Source organism: Dendronephthya gigantea, unplaced genomic scaffold (assembly GCF_004324835.1).
Source record: "Dendronephthya gigantea isolate DGI-Jeju-01 unplaced genomic scaffold, DenGig_1.0 000012F, whole genome shotgun sequence".
Lineage (NCBI taxonomy): Eukaryota > Metazoa > Cnidaria > Anthozoa > Malacalcyonacea > Nephtheidae > Dendronephthya > Dendronephthya gigantea.
This window is the reverse complement of record NW_021163022.1, coordinates 1,000,394-1,022,783: the sequence shown is the minus strand read 5'-3', so window position 1 is coordinate 1,022,783 and position 22,390 is coordinate 1,000,394. Positions and strand designations below refer to the sequence as shown.

Sequence of the window (22,390 nt, the reverse complement as noted above, 5' to 3'; positions counted from 1 at the left end):
CGTGCCTAGAAACATATAAAATGCTGTCTTGAAGTCAAACGTATTTGCACGCGCTTCTTAATTTCGTATCGCAGCGCATCCCATTGTTTTAAAGTCATTAGTTCTGGTCGCTAGATTGAAGTGAAAAACTGGCCTTTTAAAATGTCTCAAATGCATGCATGTTATGCGTTTTAGAAGTGTACATAAAATAACTATTGCTTAGCCTTGCACGTCATTAAGCCTGGTTTTCATCACTCGCAGACCGTCGGCTTTCTCTATTTCTCTATCTGTCGTTTGTCACCGATCAGGGCCTCTTTTAAGGATATGTAACTGGGTGGGACATTTTCCCCAAGGGACCTGAAATAACGTAAAAAGGGGACCTGAAAAAATCTAGTCCATAAAATAAAATTCATAAAGTCCATAAAATTCCAGTTACTAATTTAAAAATAGGTTTCGCTACACTATAGGGCAAGAGAGCCTGAGGTTGAGATTCTGCGAAAGGAATACTGGAATACGGATTAATTAATATGTTGTCCAATATTAACTTTGGGAGTTATTTTCACACCAAAAATATGAAAAGGGACTTTCTACTGGGGGGGAAAAAATTGCCGACTGGGGGGGAAGTAAGGGGGGCTGGGGGGGGCAATTTCCCCCCCCAGTCTATATGTTAAAAGAGGCCCTGTCACCGATGCATAATTTATGCACTTTAAGTGCTTTGTCCGAGTATAGAAAAGAAATCATCGACGATATGGACCGCAGAGCACCGGCGACTGTCTGTAAGTGATGACACCTGGATTCACATGCAAAACTTCAAGAATCTCTTTTATCACTTTATAAACGATTTATCAACAGGTGGATGAGACGACTTGTCAAATTATCGTAAGGAGCAAAGCATGTTGAGCAAAATTATACTTTTTACCGACCGACGTCGCATTTAACTGATCACCTTGCCAAAACTAGGCGTGCACGCCCCCCCCCCCCCCATTTGAAACAAAACCTGATTTCGACGCGGGTACTTTGTATACAACCTGTGGCTCGATCGCCCTTTAGAGTGTAGATTCCAAAAAAGACTGGAAACAAAAGATGCATTGTTTATCGACATTCTGGTTTGCAAAGATTTAAACGAACATGACATGAATATTTATGTATGTGTACTTGTTTTTAAATATTTGTATAATCATTATATTATCGAATAGTTACAGCATGTACGTCACAATAAGAAAGCATTTGAAGTTTAATTATGTCCAATTTTACCAAGTTATACCCAGCAGAGAATCTCGTGCTTATAAACCGTTGTAGGCTTGACTGAAGTCACTTGACAAACTTGTAACAAATTTGTCGCAAGTTTTTCGTGTAGCTTGCAGGTGCAACAAACCTTGTCTAACCACATAACTATGTTCATATTAGCTTCTCAGGAACTGGTAAAGAAAATGCTGTATTCATTTGTTGCCCTTGTACCTGTTCTTGATTTTTTGGGTTATATACCCCTAACATGGTACTACTCGTCCTCTTAATATAGAACACCACACATATCACCAATGTTATCAATAGTAAAACACCAACAGCTACACCAGCAATAATATAAATATTTTCAGAATCATCTTTCTCTGTTATTTCTGGCCTCGACATATTTTGGCAAAATTCACCATAGTAGTCTAACCCACATTTGCAAACACACTTGCCCTTTGTTTCATCCCAAACATTGGCACCTGTCTTACAGGGTTTTTGGGAGCATGGACAACCCTTTATTGTACCCTTGAGGTTTCTTTTAAAAGAACGACTTTCCTTAGTTACATTTAACAAATCTATAGTGTGAGTATTTAGCAAGAACATGCCAACACAGCCTTTAAAAGATTTTAAACTTTTAGTGTTAGTTTCCCCTCCAATTTGTAAGCCAGTTTTTAAAATCTTTGAGAAAGTTTCACCAAGTAAAACTATGTTTTTTGTTTTAGTTGTCTTGGGTTCACATGGAATGGACAGTGAAATGTTACTTTCACTTAACTGAAACTGTGTGGAATTTTCTTGAGATGTAATGTTGAGTAAAAACCATTTGTCAGTATTAACCAAACCTAAATGTTATACAAATAAGAATCAGAATCAATATTTTGATTACCTTACATAAAATACATGCATATACCTTACTATAAATATGCATTTTGTTAGGGGTCTCACACCCCAAAGACACACAAGATGATTTTGCTTGTCAGCTGATGAACAGCATCAGTTATACTAAGAGTTAATAATTCAATCATTCAAAAAAATGATGCAATATATATGATTATTAATTCTTACCTAAATCGACAGATCCATTGTTGATATTCTGGTCAAATTTATAATCAATTGCTAATGATCCATTGCTCTGTATGTTTATAGCAAACAACCAGCTTCCAGACACCATGCTAACAATTTGTGAATTTGATTGGGATGTCTTAAAATGTATTACCAATGATGATATGTTAGATGATGAAGGATTGGTAATATTTACCATTGAGTTCTTTCCACTAAATGTGACAATCATTGTTGCTACATTGAGAAATGATAGCAAGCTGGTTAGTAAGATCAGGAGTGAATGGTTATACAACTGATTTAAATATAAATAGACAGAATTAGTTTGAGGATTGTCAAAGACAATGGATGTGAAATTGACAGATAATGGGTTAAATAATATGGGTATAAAGGTAGCAGGTGCAAGTATGGATACCAGTACACCACATTATGTTTCCCCCTATTTTGCAATAAATCACCTTGAAATTTGCCTAAACGTCAATCTCAGGACTTGCCTTTATGCATGTACTGGTTGAACTCAATAAACTTTATTAAAACTATCAGCACCCCAACAAACAATCTAATATTTAGTTTTCTGTTGTTCATTGATGCTATATGAAATTCTGTGATTTAAATGGGGCTGAATTTTAATTCGATGATATTTCTTCAAATGACTTATTTAGTCATTTTAGTTGTATGGTTGCAAATATGTATCATTTTTCAGTACAGTATGTGTATATACTTCCTACATATTATACATGCAAGTGTAAAACATTATAGTGTGGCTTCCTTCGGCTATTCCTTAAAATGATTACTTCGTATGTTGGGCGCTTAAGCAAAATGATGTGAAAATATTGCTGAACTGTTCATGCTCAATATCTCACTGCCTTTTTTAAAAATAGAGTTCGTAAATTGATCGAGTATAAAATCAACATGGCCCCAGGTGGCTAGAAAAATAATTGAAATAGCTAAGGTTTTGATACGCTAAAACATAGCAATCGTTTAGTTAATGACACAGGTTGCGAGATAAAATTTGCGAACAGATATATTGTATATAGGTGATATTAGCTTGTCCGTTTACATGCAGTGTTTCAATAATACATCTATACCAAATAATTTGTTATTATGGTTTACTGTATAGTCGCAAAGGTTAATTTTGAACTCACCTAGTTGAATCAAACAGGAACCGATGGCCATATTTTCTACATTTAAATGTTTAACCAGGAATCATATATAAAAGTAGCTGGTGAAATGCACACGTATGAGCAGATCAAGTTTATATACTCGAGTTATAACTTGTGCTTGTCTAGCCTATCCACTAGATAAGCGTTCATCAATCAACTGTTTCACAGCGGTGTTTCTGATGACTTACTTCAAATGAAAGTAAGAGAAACGTACAAATCAAATGTTCCGCGATGTTGAGACATAAAGAAAAGAAATAAAAGTTGATATTTGTACAGTTGATAGGAATTTTTTCCAAATATTTTACACTCCACACACTTAGAATGCCATATCAACCAATGTAAACAATAGTTTTATATGTAATTTAACATCCGCGAGACAGAACGGGGGTCCTAGAACTGGCGTATGTAACTATGGTAAATTATGGTATGTTCCCTGGTATGTTCCGGTATACCCATTTCTAAGTGCAGGAAAATGACATTTTTACTCAGATGCCCAAGTTCAACACGACTTTTAAAATAGAAAGACACGATAAAAGAGCTAAGAGGTAAACTAAAAACGATTTGAAAGAAATCTACCTACGTTCCCCACAAAATACCTGTTTTTGACTATAGCTATGGGTATACGCTACCCCTACAAGAAACGATAATCCCCCACCGTAGGGGAATAGCTCTGTCGCTGAATAGTGAATATTACTGCATTCTTAGTGGTAGAGTAGAGCTATATGAGTAAATGTATTTTCTATTTCCGGCTCTGCTTCGTGATCATTGATCCTTGTTTCAATCTAGTCAAGCTTGCCTACTGCGTGAATTCATCATTGATCTAAGACTACGTGACAAGACTGGCTGGCAAACAAATTTATCCCGTAAAGCCATGAGTTGTAGTTACATAGTCACACACACTGTTAGGTTAATCATTTGGTAAAAAGGTTAAGTTTTATAATTTAGTGTACTTGGAAGATGTTGTCACGGGCAACCTGGAATGTTGCGAGTTTAAGAAAAGCGCGCGAAACACGAGCCGAATGCGACGAGTTCAATGGAGCGTTTTCCCTGCTGAGTCAGTAGAAAATGTGCCCAGTCATCATCTTAACGTCGTTAATCGTTGCTGTCGCGGAAGGATGTTGAAAATGAGCTTATATGAAAGTTTAATTTTGGTAGGTAAAGTACTTTTTATAGTAAGGATAATATGGGGAAACCAAAATTATATCAATCATTCCACTGTATGGTCTATGGATTACTAAACAACTTGAACCAGAGCAGCCAACAATAATCTGTTGATCATTACATCATAACATCAACATTTCTGGTTGACTATATAAAATCGTGTACTAGTTTAATCACAGGACTGATTTAACTTAACATATACGAGCTGAGGCCCTACTGTAGCTATATTAGGTTGCAGCTTGTATGTGTTGTATATCCCTATAAAATTGATTAAATTTGGTGTATTACTAAAAATACATCATACCTCATTACATCATAATTACCAGGTAATTATCGAGGTCATACACAGTTTAGATTAATCCATCAATTAGTTAGCTAAACGGATGACCACGGATGATCTAATCATCTGTGATCTAACGGTGCTGTCGTCATGTTACGCGCACGAAACGCACACGAAACGCACGTAATATTTTAGGAACCCAGTTCCTAACCGCCACCCTTTCCTACCAGCAAAAACGAAATCCGTAACATTACGATCGATTTAACTGTCAGTGTGTGGACACTGTGGAACACGAAAGTAAATTAAGGAATTACTGTGGACCTGAGCGGTTAATTGTTTTTTTTAATTTTAAATATTCTGTCTACCGCAAGACTCGAAGTTTTTGGAACTCATACCGTTGCCATCTGTCAATAGTAATTATCATTGGAATTTAAACACAGGCATTTGATTCATATTTCGAACGTATTGAATTCCATCTACAAGAATTCAAGCAGGTTTGGCAGTATTCAACTGTGTGTAGTGTGTCGAAGGAATTTCGAACGGAAATATATGACATTCCCAGACCAGCACCGACTATTGCCTGTCATGCCCATGGGACCATAGACTCGCTACCTGCTTCTACGAACAAGCTCTGCTTTTGGTATAAATAAAATACAGTGAACTATAGAAATCAGCGATTTTTCAATTGTTTCTACTGTTACAAAAAGCCAATCATAAAACTCGATCCTATTGAGATACTTACTGCCTGTCGGCTGTCATGCAGGGCACACGTGGTTGAAGTAGATTAGAATCTAGCTCATTATCTATTGTTTTTAATGCTCAGCGCATGAAAAGTGCGATGTTTGACCTCGGCCTTATTTGCTAAAAATATTTCAGCCCTGCAAAAAATATGCCGTAAAAACCCCGCAATGCCTGATAAAGCTATTATAAAACAATTATTATGGATAAATATATCAATTCTATACATGCAATTAATCCTTATCGTTAGCTATATTAAATTGTATTGAAAAATTTTGTGTTATGGCTGTTCTGCTTATTTTTTGCTGGGCTATTATATTTATATTACGATTCCCCCTGGTTCATCAAGGTTTTTCAGTGATAATTTTTTACTCAACTGTAGTTCTGTTTCATGGATCATGTTTACTGGTCATTAGGAACAAAATGTAGTGTGGACCAAATCACGATCATAAAAAATAGTTCAGAACATTGTCTGGACTGCGTTGAATGTCCAGTAGGAACAGGAAGTGTCCCACAATGCGGTTCGTTTCTTAGCAAGAACACTACAGTCAGATGCAAGAAATGTGACCAAGGCGCATCGTATTCAGAAACACATGACCACACCTCGTGCAGGCCATGCAGGATATGTGTGGATAATGAGGAGGTGATTAAGAAGTGTACCGTATCATCAGACACGCAGTGTGGAAAATGTAAACCAGGGTGAGCCTATTCTTTTATTGAATATTTGCTTGACTTGTCGGACAATAGATGAAAGATAAAACGCATTTATGAAAGATAAAACGATTTTACGTATAGACCAACTAGACAGTTGAAGTTGAAATAATTTAAATAACAATCTTTTATATCTTTCATGAATGTTATACCTAGTTACCTACAGCAACATATAGTTATACCTGCCAATTTTACCCAATTTTACTCTGATGTACGTAACTAAAGAGTATTTATTTTTATAGATACTATCGTAGTTTTGTATTCTCGTGTGAAAAATGTTCACCTTGTTGCCAGGATACAAAAGAAGATGACGTGGAACTACAATGCCTGAGACAAGGATTCACCACCAAAGATAGAGCTTGTCGTGACACAGGGAGAGATTGCCGGCTGCTTAAACCAACTTTAGCTAATACGTTTATATATAAACGCACAACATTGGTGTATAAATCCACAACGACCCAAGGCAAAGTAACGAAATTACCCTTAACTTATTTAATTGGTGGGATCATTGTTATCCTCGTCGTAGTGGTATTCGGTTTGGTAGTCATATTTCTTGCGCGTCGTATATACTGCGATGCAAAGCAAAATAGGCCAGAGATGTCGAAACTTCAGGGGGGTGAGTGACGGTGATGAACAACACCACGAATACTTGAATAAGGAAAAACATAATATGAGAACTTTATAGACAGAAGACTGTACAAGCTAAAAATTAGTTTTCAGCTAAAATTACAGTTCTAATTACGTTCATGCTATTTTTATATAGAACGATATGAATACAATAATGACGGGGACATGTCAAGCCAAGTTGAACTTGGGCAATCTTTAGTTGAAAACACTAATGTTTAAAGCTGGTAAAATATGAAATCCAGTCATCGGTCACTGGAAAAGGCCATACTTTATGACATTAATAGGGAGCAGATAAGAAATAAGTGGAAGGAAGGATTACAGTAGGATCAACAGGCTTAAAAGACACAGTACTGGCTCGGTCATCACACCAAATCTAGAATACTGGAGTATACAGTATTGCAGCATGGTTTATAGACGATAGAAATGAACATATTTATTATTGTATCCGCTCTATGTGAAATGATATGCTGACTGGCGTTCGCTCAGTCTGGATCGTGTAATTGTACGACAGAATTTATAAAAACGTTTTTATTAAAGTTATTTACCGAACAACGTGTACGTTCAATTAAATGTGAAAGTGAGGTTCTGGAACCGATGGAGCATTCTCTGGATGATCTGAAGAGAATACAGCAAGCAACCAAGACGGAAATTGATGCAACACAGCCAACACTATCCCCAGACCTACTATTCTTGGTAAAGCAATCAAGAGCCAAGGAGCGAGCTCCTGGCTAAATGCGACACCACTCAAAGTTCAAGGTTTAGCTCTTTATAAGTAAGAATTCAGAGACTCGTTACGAATGAGATACAATCTAACTCTGAATGATTTACCAAGCCATTGTGCGTATGAAGATCGCTTGGCGCAAATGCATGATGAACTTCGCATTTGCTAACAACGCAACTTGGTAAAGTGTGTAAGAACGCCTCATCTTCAACCCCTTGATAATGAGAGATTTAACCTGAGGTCGGGCATCATAAGTGCTGAAGCAAGATTGGACATGAAGGCGGACGGATTTACAAGGAACACGAGAACGAAAAGAGGAGAAAATACCAACAGAGAGTTTTAGACGTTGAAATGGGCTCTTCTAATCCACTCGTTTTCGGAACCAATGGTCGAATTGGACCTGACTCACCTGAATGCCACAAGTTTCTTTCTCATTTGGCAAAAAATTAGTAGAAAGAGATCATGAACGATATGAAGTTGTCATAGCGTGGTTGAGAACCAGAATCTCGTTTGAAATCTTAAGATCGGTACATGTGGGTGTAAGCGGGGCTAGATCACTCTTTTTAGAAATTAAAGAACTTGAAGTAGTGGACGATTTTGGGGCTAAACGTTAAGGTTGCTGGGTTCTTTAAGTTCTTTAGATTTTAATTTTAAAAGTACTCTTTTAAACATTAGGCAAAATAACATTAGTCATTAGTACAGATTGAATAAGGGAGTTTAAAAAACGTATTTATAGGCAATTATTAATGAAAAATCCTACCTTAATTGTGATCAGCTACGACGACAACACTCTCGCCGTGAATTTTAATACATGCTTCCACATATTTTACGATCATTTTTAATCTTCTATCGATCGCGTCTAAATGTTTCTGTGAAAGTACTGGGGAAAGAGGTTCCGAGCTTAAGGATTCTTTCAGGACTTCACTGAGTTTTTTGTTATTTTGGTTGCTGAGAGATTTTATCCTTTCCCAAGTTGAACGAAGAATTCTGAATAGACAAGAGGTATAAAATTAACGCCCTCTTCCATTTCTTGCAAAACAAATGGAGGCATTTTCAGCACTGCAAGCAGTTATATATATGAATTGTATTGAGTTGAAAGCCAAACAAATATACTTTATGTAGCAGGATATCAGGCTTTCAAATTATGCTACTTTCTAGAATTCCACCTTTTTTACACATAATATCAAAAGAATTTAATCACATGATTTATTGAGGGTATTCCCTAACATTTTTTAACAATCCTGAGCTAATATGGTACCAATTACACAATATAATATGACATACCTGCAACATTGATAAAGAGGTGCCAAAATTGATAACTCATCCCAGTCTGGGTTCCCAAAACTGAGTTGAAGAAAATTATTATATGTGAGATATTCTTGTGAGGAAAGTCTGATTTAAATAATGACTTATATTCTACCTCTTTCCATTGTCTAAATGCAAGACCATTGCATCATCACCTCCTTTCACTAAAGTCTCATAATGATGTCTGTCAGCATTTCCTGAAATAATAAAATATAATTGAAGCTTTTTTCTAAGGTCAGAATTTGTGTTTTAATATTGACACACTAGCTTTCACCACACCACATGCAGTTAATTTCTTTATTTATAGTACTTCAAATTTTATTGAATAAAGCCTTGTCTGGCACTCTATCTATATACCTACCAATGAAGAAGTCAAAAATTGCAGTATCTATGATAAACATTAGTCTTGGACCCCTGTTATATGGCGGTGTTCTCATCACAGTTCTAGTACAGTAACTTTGATCAATTTCCCATCTACAAAATACACCATGTTTAATGTAATGCAGTTGTATAAACTAAAACTGTAAGCCCAAGAATGTATATACAAGCTAAGGTCAATGTACAATGGGTATAAATTGAAAGGCCAAGTGTTTAGTAGAGAGAAAAGATATTGCCAGTTGCTATTCAGCTATTGTGTTGTTTCCACATATGTCTTTTTGACGTGCCCCACCTTGCCTTTCTGTCTTCCCTATAAGTTCTCTGCCATGGATGTCTCCAGTTCCGTAAACTCCATCCTTCAGGCAGCCATATTGTAACTGACCCTTCCATCACATCACCATTGGCACAAGCTGCCTCACGCTTTTTGCAGTAATAACATATTCCATAAAAGCATGTATTGTTTCCTATAAAATGAAGTATGGCTAGTTCACGAATCTCTAAAGCCCTCCAATTTCCTTTTTTAGTCAAAGTCAACTTGAAAGGTTTTACAGAGAGAAAACCATGTAAAACCTGTATATTTCAAAGTGTCCTTAACAAACAGTGTTGACTATGCACCATATAATTCTCATGAAAAAATGACAAACCTTCCTTAAAGAAAGTTCTCGCTAATTCAGCTTGAATATTTGGCATGACCTCAGTCTTTAAATTGACTATTCGACCAGTGACAATTGGTGCTCGGTAAAAGCCAAGTATCCTACAAGTAAAAATGTCTCTATTTTACATAAACCTTTCTTTCAAACATGCTGCTGAGGATGTTTTGTTTTTACCTATCAAGATGGAAAGCTGCAATTTCTCCATTATGTCGATCAAAACCACTGTAGGGTACACCTTCAATAATATAGTCTCTTTCATATCTAAAACAGGCACAAGCTTCTAAATGAGAGTGCATCAGTGATTATGCTGTAATTTAGCTCTCAATGCACCAAAGTGGGTCCTGCATTAGTACTTTAATTACTCTGTCTAATGCTAGATGAACTATCTATTACTGCCCCTTGTTAATTTGTAATGCACATAGATTTGCACTAGTTTAGTATTTTTCTCAGTCTGAATGCATGCAGATTATTTAACTCATCAATTGAACAGTACTGCCAGTTAGATTACTGCCAGTTAATGAGGAACCATCTAAAAAATTATTAGTTTAACCAAGCATCAAGCATATTACCCACTGATTACAGACACACAATGACTTAACTATTTAATTAGTGTTGATGGAGTGCCTGGTCAGATAATCATATCTTTTTGGGGCCTGTCTGGCTATCATGCCATTTAAATTAAGAAATCAAAATTGCAATCACATCTCACTATAGTGAAAGATAAAAGCTGCCTCCAGTGTGGAAGGTATGTATCACATAACTAAAATATCAGGCATGCAATTTTGCTTTCCTAAAATATTTACTAATTAGTATTTTTTTAAATCTTGTGTGCACACAATTTGCACACTTTCCAGCCAGGAGCTGTCTTGTGTTGTATAAGATCCACATTCAATCTGTGGTTTGGAAAGACCCTCCAAGTACAAACCTTTTTGGCTTAAAAACAGTTCTCTGGTTGCCTTTTAAAAACATACTAGTTTTCAGCTGAGTTCCTTTATAGCCAACACTTGTCTGAATAATAGGTGCAGTCTGTAAGGCCTTTACAATTCTATTTACTTTCAATGTCCCTTCTTCTCCATGCTGTGTGACTTCATTTACTTTCACCATTTCCTGCCATAATTTCCAAGCTGTTTTGTGTAATACCACATTTTTTAAAGCCTTTGTTTTTAAATTACTGGTGGCTGCAATTGTAACGCCAGTTGCTGAAATTTTCTCCGTGTTTATATCAGATTTAGCTTCAGGTTCGGTAGTTCTCTTATGTATGGATGTTCCTGTATGTTTATGGTCTAAATTATTAAAATCATACGCTCCATCAAGTAATAGAGCTCGTAACAAGTTCTCCTCATTTGATACTTGCACAACTGGATTTTCACGGTTGCTTCTTGGCTTTATTTTTACCCACAGGTAGAGAAATACAATAAGTATGAAAAGGGAAATGATAATAACACGCTGCTTGAATTTCATCATAACGATTACAAATGAAAGGGTCCATTAAAATATCGCTTTATTATAAAATTCTTCCAGCAACTAAATCCTGGATTGGCAGCCATATTGGATTTCACTTCAGACCACTGAGCTACTTATAATAACTGTGGTGTAATATAGCCTGTAACTGGCCTGTAACCTGTATTTCTAGAGCACATCTGAAACAGGGGAATATTTCTCCAATAGTTTTGAGGCCCCAATCACCGAACACACAAAATAGAATAGTACATTAGTACATCTAATTTTGCACTACTGTAATGCAATAATACATCGCCTGAAACTTGGAGAAGACACCGCGGAAATTGGTATAGACTTAGCCGCAATTCTCAATACTTAGACTTCAAACTTGGTGAGAAAAAAGATTTATAAATATTCAAGAAAATATGTCTTGCACAAAAGATTTGAAGCTTGCACACGGTAAAAACGAATCATCTAAATTAATAACCTTGTGTATACTTTAAGGCTCAAAATGGCCATTTCCCAGCGGTCAGATGTGTATGATGAGCTGTCAAAAGATTGCAGAATGCGTATTGAGAAGAAAAATTGAACTTTTTTAACATATTCAAAAGGTTTCTCTTTGATAGCGGTAGAGAAATGCACAGTTGTGAACCAGCGATTAGATTTTCGTGTTGAAACGTCTAAAACACCAATTTCTACGGCGTCCTTGGAGAACGGGTACTGGATGAGTAACGCCCCTGGGGCCAATTGTATAAAAGACAAGTCAACTTTTAAGTTTTAACTGTTAAGGACAGAATTGGCCAATCAGAGTGATGTATTTCTGAGTTAACTAGGATTCAACTACGCCAAATGTAGTTAAATAGTTTTATACCACCGGCCCCTGGCCTTTGGAGCAACTTTTTCACGATTTACTAGCACAATCTGTCTGTGCCAGGTAAATATATGCCAAAGAGAAAAATGCAATCAACGACCTTTCAAAACTAAGTAATAATTGATGTTGATGTGCGCAGAACAAACCGTAGATCGTTCGTTTTTGACGCCAATAAAAAAATTTGAGAGATGGTCAACCTCGTACCCAGGGTCTTTACCCTGCCTACGAGGTTGGGAGATGGTCGGTTATGTAACTACGCATTCAGGTATTTTCAATACGCTGCACAATTTTTACTAGATGCCATGTTAAAGAGACTCAAGACTTACCTACAATTTCTTAATTCAACATTAATGATTAATATACATTATTTGTAAAACATGATATATATCGAACAACATAAATTAAGACATTATACTGAACCTAAATAGCTATTAATAGCAAACAACCCCCTACTTTGTAATACTATATAGTCTTGTTTGTTAAGTTAGTCACAATGTTCTCTTCAGTGTATATTATTTCACCCTTCTATTATATTTACCTCAAAATAGAACAAATTAAAGGAAAAATTACATGTAATCGCTGGTTATTCCGCGCTTATTGCATGCTAATAAAAAGGGTGACATAATATTTTTCACTGTATTGTACTGTACTGCACTATACTGTACTTGTATGAGATAAATATACTTAAATTATATTGTCAACCTAAAAAATACGACAAAAAAACGAGGTGTCGGAAATGAAAGTTACTAGCTTGAAACGTCTACGTTTATCAATAATATTTTTCAGGTGGATTACTTGTAATAAAATTTTAATTCTATGTTTCTGCTATCGTGCTGTTGTCGTGCAATCCTTCCAGACGAGAACTGCACGACAGCTGAAACGAAGAATAACTGAAAAATGTATTTTATCTAAAACCACGGATATATACGGCCCTTTTTTAACTTAATACATAATTACACTTCCCGGACAAGATTCACAATGTACCTGAAATAAGAACGTAAATTTCTTAAAAACGTTGGAAGATATGGAAGAAAGAATCGGAAATGCAAACTAGCGTGCAAGTTACTCACCCCTTGTTCTGCAGCACAGCGCGACATTTGATGATGACTGAGTAACAGGTCACCCACGAATATCGCCAACCACGTACCTCTTCTGGATATTCGTAGGCTTTGTTGATGGTTTGAAGCAATTTTTCGGATGGAAGAATATCTAATTGAACAAATATTTCGACAGCGTAAATATTTTTAGAATAATAATAAAAACTTATGTAATATCATGTTATATCAGAACTCCTTTATCGAATTAAGTTAGCTGTTATAGAATGACGCGGGTACTGTAAAACTTAGACAACCGTCTCAAAATACAGGTTCTAATTTTCAAAATAATAATAATAATTATATTTCAACAGGGAGTCCATATCACTGAGGTGTTTTTCAATGGGGCCCTGCAAATTGTGCATAGAGGATCCCGATGGGCGGCTGACAAACAGATTTGATTACTGATAAAAATCACAATAAAATGCATGCTTGCATGCCTGTAGAAATGACGTAGTATTGCAATGGGCAAGTTAAGGCTGTTTTCCACTTACGCGTTTTTCATACGCACGTACACGCACGTAAAAGTCTAAATCCTTGTACATGCTACCTTTGAAAAAACCAAGTGAATAAATCGAAGGAACTTAGTTTTCTGCATATTTTAGTATGCATTAGTTGTCCTAGATGTTAAATAATAAAAATTTAAAAGCATTTAAAATTTTCCGTACGTGTACGTGCGTATAAAAAACGCGTAAGTGGAAAGCAGCCTTTAACCTCATACGAACAATCTAGGTACATCACAACAGTACTTCTAGCACGCACGTAGTCTTATACGTAGGCACGTATATAGATATAAGCGACTTAACTATCGAATCATGCTGCGGCAGAGATATAGCCTTTAAACAGCATTAAGAGAACTCACTGCAGAGTTAATCTACGACGCGGACGTGACATGAAAACAACCACTTTAGTGTTAAGAACCTAGTTTTAATCGGTTTTAAATGCTGCTTTCAATACGGCTCTGACTTTGTTTATCAAAAGAAGTCTATAATTTTTAATCCTGTTGAGAAACTGAAGAAATAATGACAGATTTTTCCTGATATTTGGTTCCACAATACGCGAGCGTGCTAAGTACTATCAAAGTAAATGTTCCTTTTCAGAGCCTGCATGCTGACTGCGCAAAAAATGCGAAAAAAACGCACCTTTTGGATCAGCATGAGTAAGAAGATTGATTCCAGTCTCTTTGGCATACACAACCAAGTCCTTCAAAATATCAGAGAGGCAAATGGTGAGAAATAGAATGGTACAGTTAACGATACAATGACAATGACAAGGAGTATCTTCTATTTAACCTGTGGCATCACACAGCAAGACGCTAAATTGACCTGGTCGTATGAAGGCTTGATCTGAAAGAAAAATAAGCAGCGTTTTTCTTTCATAAAAAACAAAACTGGACGAATCTATTTACAGCCAAAAGAACTCAAAGATTACTCTTTATAAAGACCTACCTTTGCAAATTCGCATAATTGTTTTAATGCCACCATGCTGAAGTCACATACAGCAATATCTCCGACATATGACTGCTCTACAAGTTTCTCTAGTTCCTGGTACAATAAAAATACATGTGTGACAATCAGATTATCAAACTGGGACATAACATGAAGTGACATAACTGTTTTTTTGTGAAATTCAAATAAAAAGAATTATTATATGGCTTTTCAAAATCCTCTATTCTGATTGGTTGACGAGCGTTCCGTATAACTCATATCCGGACCGTGCATGGTCCGAATATTCTGTATCTGGACCAGTATCCCATATTTCATACAGTTCAGCCATGTAATAAACAGATTTATTGACCTCGCTGGTTTGGTCTGTACTGTAAACTATCAGACCGAGGTTTTTTGCATGGGCCTTGCCCCTTCAAGCCCCGGTATGATATTTTACAGTACAGACCTCACGCTCGGCCAATAATCAGTTATTATTCAAAATTCTTACATAAAAGCCCTCGCGTCGTAAGTAGTAAAAAAATATGACAATAATACCTTCCACATTGGTTTGATAACTGAAAACTGCGTATCCGCATTTAGAAATGGCGGGATTGAAAGAACCACGACATCAATAAAGTCAACACCAAGTTCAGTCAAATCTAAAAGGTTTCGAATTTAACAGCAGATCCGTATGTTTAAAAATTCACACTACTAGTACTAAATTGCTTAAAAGGTTTGGCGATGCAAGTAAATCATGTAAATAGTAAACAGTTCGCTCTTTCTTACCGCGGAATATCGCCTCTTGAATGTTATGTGGTTTTTCCTCATTAATGAAAAGTTTTACTATAATAAAACGAAAAGGCCGGAAAAATTCAGCAAAATACGCTGAAAATGTACATCATACTGTATATATTTTTATGGGCGATAAATTTGGAAATACTTCAAAACTATGTCAAACCTGAAACTCTTAAAGTGTCGCGTTCTTCCCTTTTTACTTTCTCCACCAATGACGCATTCGCGAAACGAACACATTCTCGCTGAGAAAATAATAAAAAAGCAATCAAATAAGTAGTCGTACACAAGTAAAGGTAATGATAAAGCGGTGAGGAACCTAGGTAAGAGGCTGGAAACTGGACTTTTTATTTGTGTTGCATTTTTTGATAATCTTTTTGCAGGTCTTACAAATTGTATATATTTTTAATCCACTCATATGAACCTGCCAATATATTGCTAAATCAAGTGGGATGAAAACAAGCAACTGATATCATTATCGTCTCGACATTATATAAACCTACCTCTTTATATTTCTTATCATTGTCCGTCGTACAAGAGTTCACAGTTGAAACCAGTCTTTCACATATCTAAATTCAATTGCATCAAATTATATTTTATCCGTAGACATAGTGTTTATTTCATTCTACGAAGCACAACGAAGCGCCATATCTAGCGTCAAAGCGTCGACAGAGGGCCGTATTTTACAGAGGGCCGCTGGGGCAGCTGTCATACTACCATATAGTAGTGGTACCAACATTATACATGTGACACATCCACAAATGGGTGGCTAGACCAAGGAGGATTGACAGCTAGTTAACAGACGTTGGATGACATTGAATGAACATACCATACGGGCGTGTTCATGAAATTAACATTTCAGGAAATCATTAATGTCAATTGGTGCCAAAATAACGAACAAAGATATTTTGTTCAAAATTGCTGGCGTTCTTTTGCACTTAGACCAGCATTAAATAATTTTTATTTTAAACAAATAATCAATTGCTAGAAATGCTCTGCTATTACACTGCTCTCAACTTCATTCACAATTTTAGGAAAATCAGTAAGTTCCAAGGTTCTCAACTGCAATAACATAAAATGCAGGATAAGTTACAATGAAAAAGGCTGCTGTAACAGACATATTATATACTGTATGTGTTTTACATCTTTATAACTATTCAGGTACAACAAATTATGAAGTAAGAAATTTGTTGCACAGTTTTGCAATTACCTGCAACTTATGCATGGATACTTGAAGTAAACTGCAGTCAGGTAATACACACTTTCTATACATATTACCTGGTTGATATTGAGGGCATAACCCTAGTGAGTTCCAGCTGTAGTCACATGCATATAAACATATTGAGACTTGCATTAGGACAGATTATTACTGTAGTCATAATTCTACTTGGTTCATTTGAACTTGAATATCAGTATAATATCTCTAGTTTTAGAACTTGAATGTATCTTGATGGAAATTAATGCAGTCCTCAGAGTCATAATAATATCTAACATACCCACTATCTATTCTACTGAAGGAAAAGCAATTACTGAAATTACTGAACGATGACTAAGTCATTGCTGCTGAGTCATTCTACTTTAGAAGATCCTGACAATGCTAAAATATATTATACAAGTCATGCTGAGTCATAAATTGAAACTGCTAAATGCTATGATGAATAGGATTATTAACAAAAGCCTAAAAAGTGTAGAGCACATTCATTTTAAACAGTTCATATTACTCTTGCTGTCTATACTGTTTACATCTCTAGTCTGTTTCTTGAATTTTTACAACGAGGAAGTACTGTACCAACAATATTGTTATTTTTGTCAACCTGTATTATTAATCCTTACTCGGCCCCCTAATGGATCGGCTCATATCTTTGTACTTAGGCCAACCTTATGCAAGGGGCTGGATGTTTTGATAATATATAAATAGCATGGTCATGGAGATGATTTAAATTAAATGGAACACACTAAATGAAATGGTTTTGTATGAGTGCTGGATGACACTGCGGAAATTGGTGAAAACACCAATTTCTGCGGTGTTGTGCTGGACTCTGTGTTATGATATTATCAGTGTTATAATATAATCAAGAAAGGCTAACCTAGAGATGCAAATTACACTGAGCATCTGCAACAGGTCTTTGAATAATTATTAGCTTGAAAACTTATATAACGATGAAAAATATAAGAATTTAGCGCAACCGGCAACACCCATAAAATTCTTACTATACCTATTTCAATTTAGGGTACATTGATATACATGCCTCTGATGTGCAAAAGCAGATATACCTAAGAAGATAATGTACAGCACAAAACAAAACGATCGATACCGTTACATGAATTTTGTGAATTTGTATACACATCACAACAGCCACCTGGTTAAGAAGCCACCAGGAAATCAACAAGCCAACAGAACACACCCTAAGTATTTGCCAATTCTTTTGAATAACAAGCCATAAATTGCACTGAAAGCTGAATTATCTGGCAAATTATAAATGTAAAGGCGATTACTGCAGTACTGTGCCAAAAATACAGTGTGTATTGTATAAAGGCGAATGATCATATTTTTACATGCACTTCATTAGTTTTACACTGCATAGCTAGGATTTTATGTCGAATTCTTTCAATTTTAATGTACAATGTCGCTTATGTCGATAAATAAATAAATACAGACTTTCATATCCTAACGTGACAAATCTGACGTATTAAAAGCTCAAACAAATTTTGCTCTTATTTTACTAAACCTCCAACAAATATTCAACAAAAGAGTGCTTTTAAGCTAGAAGAAGATAAATAGCAGCTCATACTTTCTTTCACATTAATAACAAACCTCTTCTGTCGTGCTTTTCACCACTTTAGAATTGCTTCGGCTCCAATTTGTCAGGTTGCCTGTGTGTACATATATCTGTTGAGCGGTCTGGAAGATCTTTCCTCTTACGCAGTGATCGTCACTGCTTTTGGTTTCATGGCAATTCCCATTCTGGCAGCCATTCATTGCTTCAGAGTTTAAGAATTTATTTCTTTGGGCGTTCTTCGTGGAGCTATTAAAGCTCACAGTAATGACAGTATTGAAATTCAGTACTGAAGTTGGAAGTTCGCCTTGTTGTACTTTGAATGACGTCATGCAGTGATCATGGAAATGGCAAATACCACAAATATACCCGCGCTGCTTTGGCAATTGCTTTTTGTAAGGTAGGCACATGCGTAAGTTCAAGACGTGGATTGGCTAAATTATAATTCCGATACAGTAACTGCCATTTTACAACTTTTTTAAAATAGTATCAAAGAGTAGATATACACATACAGAGTGTCTAAAAAAACCCGTACGCTATTGAATTTATTCACCTATTGTTAGAATTTGAATGGTTTAAGTCTCCAGAGTGTTCTCCAGAGCGTAAAACGACTCATTAAAGCGTTGAAATTCATGTGTAAAGCACACGAATAACGATTAAGGCCTTTGAGAATTTAAAGAATAAAGTAGCTTCGTGAATAATAAAAAAAAATAACTTCGTGAGTAATAAGAAAAATAACCTTGCGAAAATGATAAAAGTGCAAATTAATCATATGGCCAGTTTGGGAGAAAATGGTTCAACTGACCACAGAAGAACGAGTTTTTGATTTCTTCGCTGACTCAAAGTCCAACTGCAGTGCGAAGCACTGAAACAATCGGTTTATTGGGTTCAGGCCATTCAGTCAAAGTTCAAACAATAATTGATTTCAACAGGCAACAGCGTCCGCTTTTTTTGAGACATTCATTAACAAAGTAGCAACGAAACTGAGCAGCAAACAAACTAATGAAATTAATGAATCACAAAGAGAACCTGAAGTATCAAATATAACAATTACCTTACCATACATTCAGAGCACATCAGAAACTGAAAGGACTGCCAGACTACTTCGCTCTTTTAATATTGACGTAGCACATAAACCAGCACACAAACTTAGGTCATATTTTACAAACTGACACAAGACAAAACGACAACCGCTGCCGGAAACATGAAATGCCATCTAGTCCATCTACCTAATTCCTTGCAAAGACTGTCCACAACAATACATAGGTCAAACCTCGAAGAAAATCGAAACCCGAATAACTGAAAACAAGAACGTTATAAAACGACAAGACCTTAAATCTCTACCCACAGTACACACATATACGACAACTTTCACACCTTCGCCTGGACAAAAACTGAACTACTGGGACGAGAACAAACATAAGAACAACGAGAACAAAGAAGCTTGGTTTAGCATCAAATGTGGTATAACAACTGCCTAAAATAGACAAAACACTTCTCGACGTTTCGACCTGAGGGCCTTCGTCAGGAGAGTTAAGGCTAGTTTCCAGGAAAATTCTCCTTTGGATGGGACAGGACAGGAAAGTTTCCTTTGTATAAACGCCGCCTGAGATCTCACCGACAAAGGAAATTTTCCTGTCCATTCCGATCCAAAGGTGAATTTTCCTGAGTGGAAACTAGCCTTTAGTCATACTAACTCTCCTGACGAAGGCCCTCAGGTTGAAACGTCGAAAAGTGTTTTGTCTATTTTAGGCAGTTGTTATACCACATTTGCTGCTAAGTTGTTTGAAGACGCTGCCACGCTGCTCCCTGGTTATATTGGAACGTTTAAAACAATATGATCTAACCTACAAAAAGGTTCCATTTTGAAAGAAATTTTTGAAAACTAGCTAAGCCCCCTGTTGTCTAACTCAAACCTGATTCACACGATTAAATAAGCGTAAACATATCAACATACATAAAAACAAGAAAATTCACGTGTGAAAAGTCCGGTCTGGCTGTTTTTACCGTATAAAGGAGAGCGCCAAGTAGCCTCGATTAGCGTTATTGAACCTGGAAAATGAACTGGCATTCTGGTCTGGCAAGTAAACTGATGAAAACTGGCAAAGAACACTGATGAAAAAGCCTCGCTGCCTCGAATGAGATATAAAAGCATTGAGCGAGCAGGAATTAAGCAGCGAATTTCTAGACCGTCGCTGGATAATGGCATTAATGAGTTTAAGATTCACCAAATCTACGACGCGGACGTGAAGTAATACGGCTCTAATTTCCACAGTTTCCCTGCCCAGACAAGGATGGAAATTACAGACTCTTCAGTTGATAAAGAAAGTCAGAGTCGTATGTAAAAGAAATTAATACTGGTTTCCTAACAATAGCAGCAGTTTTTTTATCACGCACGTCCGCGTCGTAGATTTCTCGCATCTTAAACTCGCTTGATACGACGCATCACAAATCACAAAAGTGGAATCCGCCATCTTAACTGCCAATCATCTGATTGCATGGAAACTACGCAAACTGCAAAGTGGACCAAAGAATATGCTGTCATAACTACTTCAGTTATGTCGTCTTCTCTTACGCTTTATATTCACACGGCAAAGTCTACCAGTCATTAACCATTCCTTTGAGAAAACAAATTGAGGGCAAATAGTGATAATCAACCCTTTTGTGAAATGCGTAATGACGGCTTAATTTGTCACATGATTTGCATTTTAAAACGTGAAAATCAGAAATAATGAGTGTACAACAAACGATCATATTACTTCTTGACCAGCACCACTTGTTAGTTGTTAAATATTGTAATTTCAAAAGATTTGTTTGTCTTTTACGTTCAAAAGATTTACTCACCATTTCATTGTGTGAAAAGCCATAGCCTAGATGCTCCGAAACTACGCGAACGAGACGTTGCAAATTCCACAGAATGTCACAACAGAAAGCGTTGCTGATAACGCGAAAGTCTTTCGATCACTGGACGTCAAAAACTTGCCAGATCAATTGGGGGCAAACAGGAAAACTAGTCTAAATCCTGCCACGTCGTGCCCAATAAACCGTACTAAGCGAAACAGGCGATTCGAAGATGCTTTACTAAAGTGGCAGGAATATGGCAACGATATTATTGAAAGGAAGCCGCCAAATTTCTTGGAGTTAAATAACAAACAGAGAAAGGGAACTTGGATTTGTGCCGGAGGAAAAGATCGAGAAAGCTTAGATGATGAAGCAAGCCGGGAAGCGAACGATAAACTTTTTCAAAAACAAGTAAAAGATCTCACTGGGCGCTTGAGTGATAATCTTCGCGAGTTCAAAGAGATGCATCAACGTTCTGCAAAAATTGAACACACACTGAAAGAACTGAAGGACAGAGCAAAAGCCAGTTTAGAGAATATTCAGGCTCATTGACAAAAGACTACGTTTGTAACTTTGTTTAGTGAGTGATAGTAATTATTCTAGCGTGCAAAACTATAGTCTAGCAGGTCTCATAGCAACCGAAATAAAACAAATATAGCAACAACTCAATACTAATAATAATCATGCTCGTATCCAGTCCGGAGGACTGGGCCAAGCCTCACAGCGTGGTCTCGTATACGCTCCTTGGTTCGAGATAAAATGTTATGTATTTTTTATGTACACAGAGCCGTTTTACACGATGAAATACAATTTTACTTTTGAACGATGTAAATTAATGAACTGTAAATTTCTAAATGTATGTATACTGAAACATTGGTGGAGTGTAAAAACACACCCCCTGACGAGTCAGCGCTATTTTTAATGATTTCGTGTATTTTATGTATTAAAAAACACTCCTAGAAGAATGGATGTACTTATACAACAAATCGATATTTATCATAAAAAAATTACAAGCATTATTTAGTTTTTCTCTTGGGTGCTGCATGTAAATGCATGAAAACATTCATCTAGTGCAATGGACTAACAAATCATTCTTTGTCCACCTCAAACGGGTAACGTCATCGTAGCATTTATGGCTGAATGCCA

General features: G+C 36.3%; 4 protein-coding genes and 1 long non-coding RNA gene across 6 annotated transcripts; 2 read left to right on the top strand and 3 right to left on the bottom strand.

Annotated features, from left to right (window-relative positions):
* Nucleotides 1-1,043: 1,043 nt before the first annotated feature.
* LOC114518976 lies at nt 1,044-2,430 on the top strand. Its single transcript, XR_003686540.1, has 3 exons — nt 1,044-1,124; nt 1,932-2,008; nt 2,353-2,430. It is a non-coding gene; the product is annotated as an uncharacterized LOC114518976 (long non-coding RNA).
* Nucleotides 1,096-3,958, bottom strand: LOC114518973. 2 transcript variants are annotated; one of them, XM_028539025.1, is made up of 4 exons: nt 3,411-3,958; nt 2,465-2,502; nt 2,272-2,378; nt 1,097-2,048 (listed from the first exon to the last, which is right to left on the bottom strand). In XM_028539025.1, the coding sequence occupies exons 3-4, from the start codon at nt 2,375-2,377 to the stop codon at nt 1,378-1,380; spliced, it is 777 nt and encodes a 258-aa protein (XP_028394826.1). In that variant the 5' UTR covers nt 2,378; nt 2,465-2,502; nt 3,411-3,958; the 3' UTR covers nt 1,097-1,377. The 2 variants fall into 2 exon arrangements, with proteins under 2 accessions (XP_028394825.1, XP_028394826.1); XM_028539024.1 differs by having other exon boundaries at nt 1,096-2,048; nt 2,272-2,502.
* Nucleotides 3,959-4,449: 491 nt separating this feature from the next.
* LOC114518958 (tumor necrosis factor receptor superfamily member 16-like) lies at nt 4,450-7,635 on the top strand. The gene is made up of 4 exons (XM_028539009.1): nt 4,450-4,579; nt 5,990-6,306; nt 6,561-6,934; nt 7,082-7,635. The coding sequence occupies exons 1-4, from the start codon at nt 4,544-4,546 to the stop codon at nt 7,162-7,164; spliced, it is 810 nt and encodes a 269-aa protein (XP_028394810.1). The 5' UTR covers nt 4,450-4,543; the 3' UTR covers nt 7,165-7,635.
* Nucleotides 6,888-11,555, bottom strand: LOC114518957 (glycosaminoglycan xylosylkinase-like). The gene is made up of 9 exons (XM_028539008.1): nt 10,928-11,555; nt 10,177-10,263; nt 9,994-10,103; nt 9,642-9,813; nt 9,333-9,445; nt 9,087-9,168; nt 8,951-9,010; nt 8,427-8,653; nt 6,888-6,966 (listed from the first exon to the last, which is right to left on the bottom strand). The coding sequence occupies exons 1-8, from the start codon at nt 11,464-11,466 to the stop codon at nt 8,428-8,430; spliced, it is 1,389 nt and encodes a 462-aa protein (XP_028394809.1). The 5' UTR covers nt 11,467-11,555; the 3' UTR covers nt 6,888-6,966; nt 8,427.
* A 909-nt stretch (nt 11,556-12,464) lies between these two features.
* LOC114519139 (glutamate--cysteine ligase regulatory subunit-like) lies at nt 12,465-18,811 on the bottom strand. Its single transcript, XM_028539212.1, has 10 exons — nt 18,442-18,811; nt 16,130-16,195; nt 15,793-15,871; nt 15,621-15,677; nt 15,390-15,493; nt 14,856-14,951; nt 14,700-14,753; nt 14,550-14,610; nt 13,384-13,522; nt 12,465-13,297 (listed from the first exon to the last, which is right to left on the bottom strand). The coding sequence occupies exons 1-10, from the start codon at nt 18,733-18,735 to the stop codon at nt 13,267-13,269; spliced, it is 981 nt and encodes a 326-aa protein (XP_028395013.1). The 5' UTR covers nt 18,736-18,811; the 3' UTR covers nt 12,465-13,266.
* Between the last annotated feature and the right edge of the window lie 3,579 nt (nt 18,812-22,390).

Excerpts from the sequence above, each read along its gene's own strand:
- LOC114518957 (XM_028539008.1), bottom strand. The coding sequence starts at position 11,466 with ATGATGAAATTCAAGCAGCGTGTTATTATCATTTCCCTTTTCATACTT. Across the intron at positions 10,264-10,927 it reads ACTGTTTTTAAGCCAAAAAG|ATATGAAAGAGACTATATTA; the intron begins GTTTGTACTTGG and ends TGCCTGTTTTAG. Across the intron at positions 10,104-10,176 it reads GCAGCTTTCCATCTTGATAG|GATACTTGGCTTTTACCGAG; the intron begins GTAAAAACAAAA and ends TTTTACTTGTAG.
- LOC114519139 (XM_028539212.1), bottom strand. The coding sequence starts at position 18,735 with ATGACGTCATTCAAAGTACAACAAGGCGAACTTCCAACTTCAGTACTG. Across the intron at positions 15,494-15,620 it reads TCAAGAGGCGATATTCCGCG|ATTTGACTGAACTTGGTGTT; the intron begins GTAAGAAAGAGC and ends GAAACCTTTTAG. Across the intron at positions 14,754-14,855 it reads AATTATGCGAATTTGCAAAG|ATCAAGCCTTCATACGACCA; the intron begins GTAGGTCTTTAT and ends TTTTTCTTTCAG.
- LOC114518958 (XM_028539009.1), top strand. The coding sequence starts at position 4,544 with ATGTTGAAAATGAGCTTATATGAAAGTTTAATTTTG. Across the intron at positions 4,580-5,989 it reads TATATGAAAGTTTAATTTTG|TTCTGTTTCATGGATCATGT; the intron begins GTAGGTAAAGTA and ends ACTCAACTGTAG. Across the intron at positions 6,307-6,560 it reads TGTGGAAAATGTAAACCAGG|ATACTATCGTAGTTTTGTAT; the intron begins GTGAGCCTATTC and ends TTATTTTTATAG.
- LOC114518973 (XM_028539024.1), bottom strand. The coding sequence starts at position 3,441 with ATGGCCATCGGTTCCTGTTTGATTCAACTAG. Across the intron at positions 2,503-3,410 it reads TTCCTGTTTGATTCAACTAG|CAACAATGATTGTCACATTT; the intron begins GTGAGTTCAAAA and ends TTCTCAATGTAG. Across the intron at positions 2,049-2,271 it reads CAATGGATCTGTCGATTTAG|GTTTGGTTAATACTGACAAA; the intron begins GTAAGAATTAAT and ends TATAACATTTAG.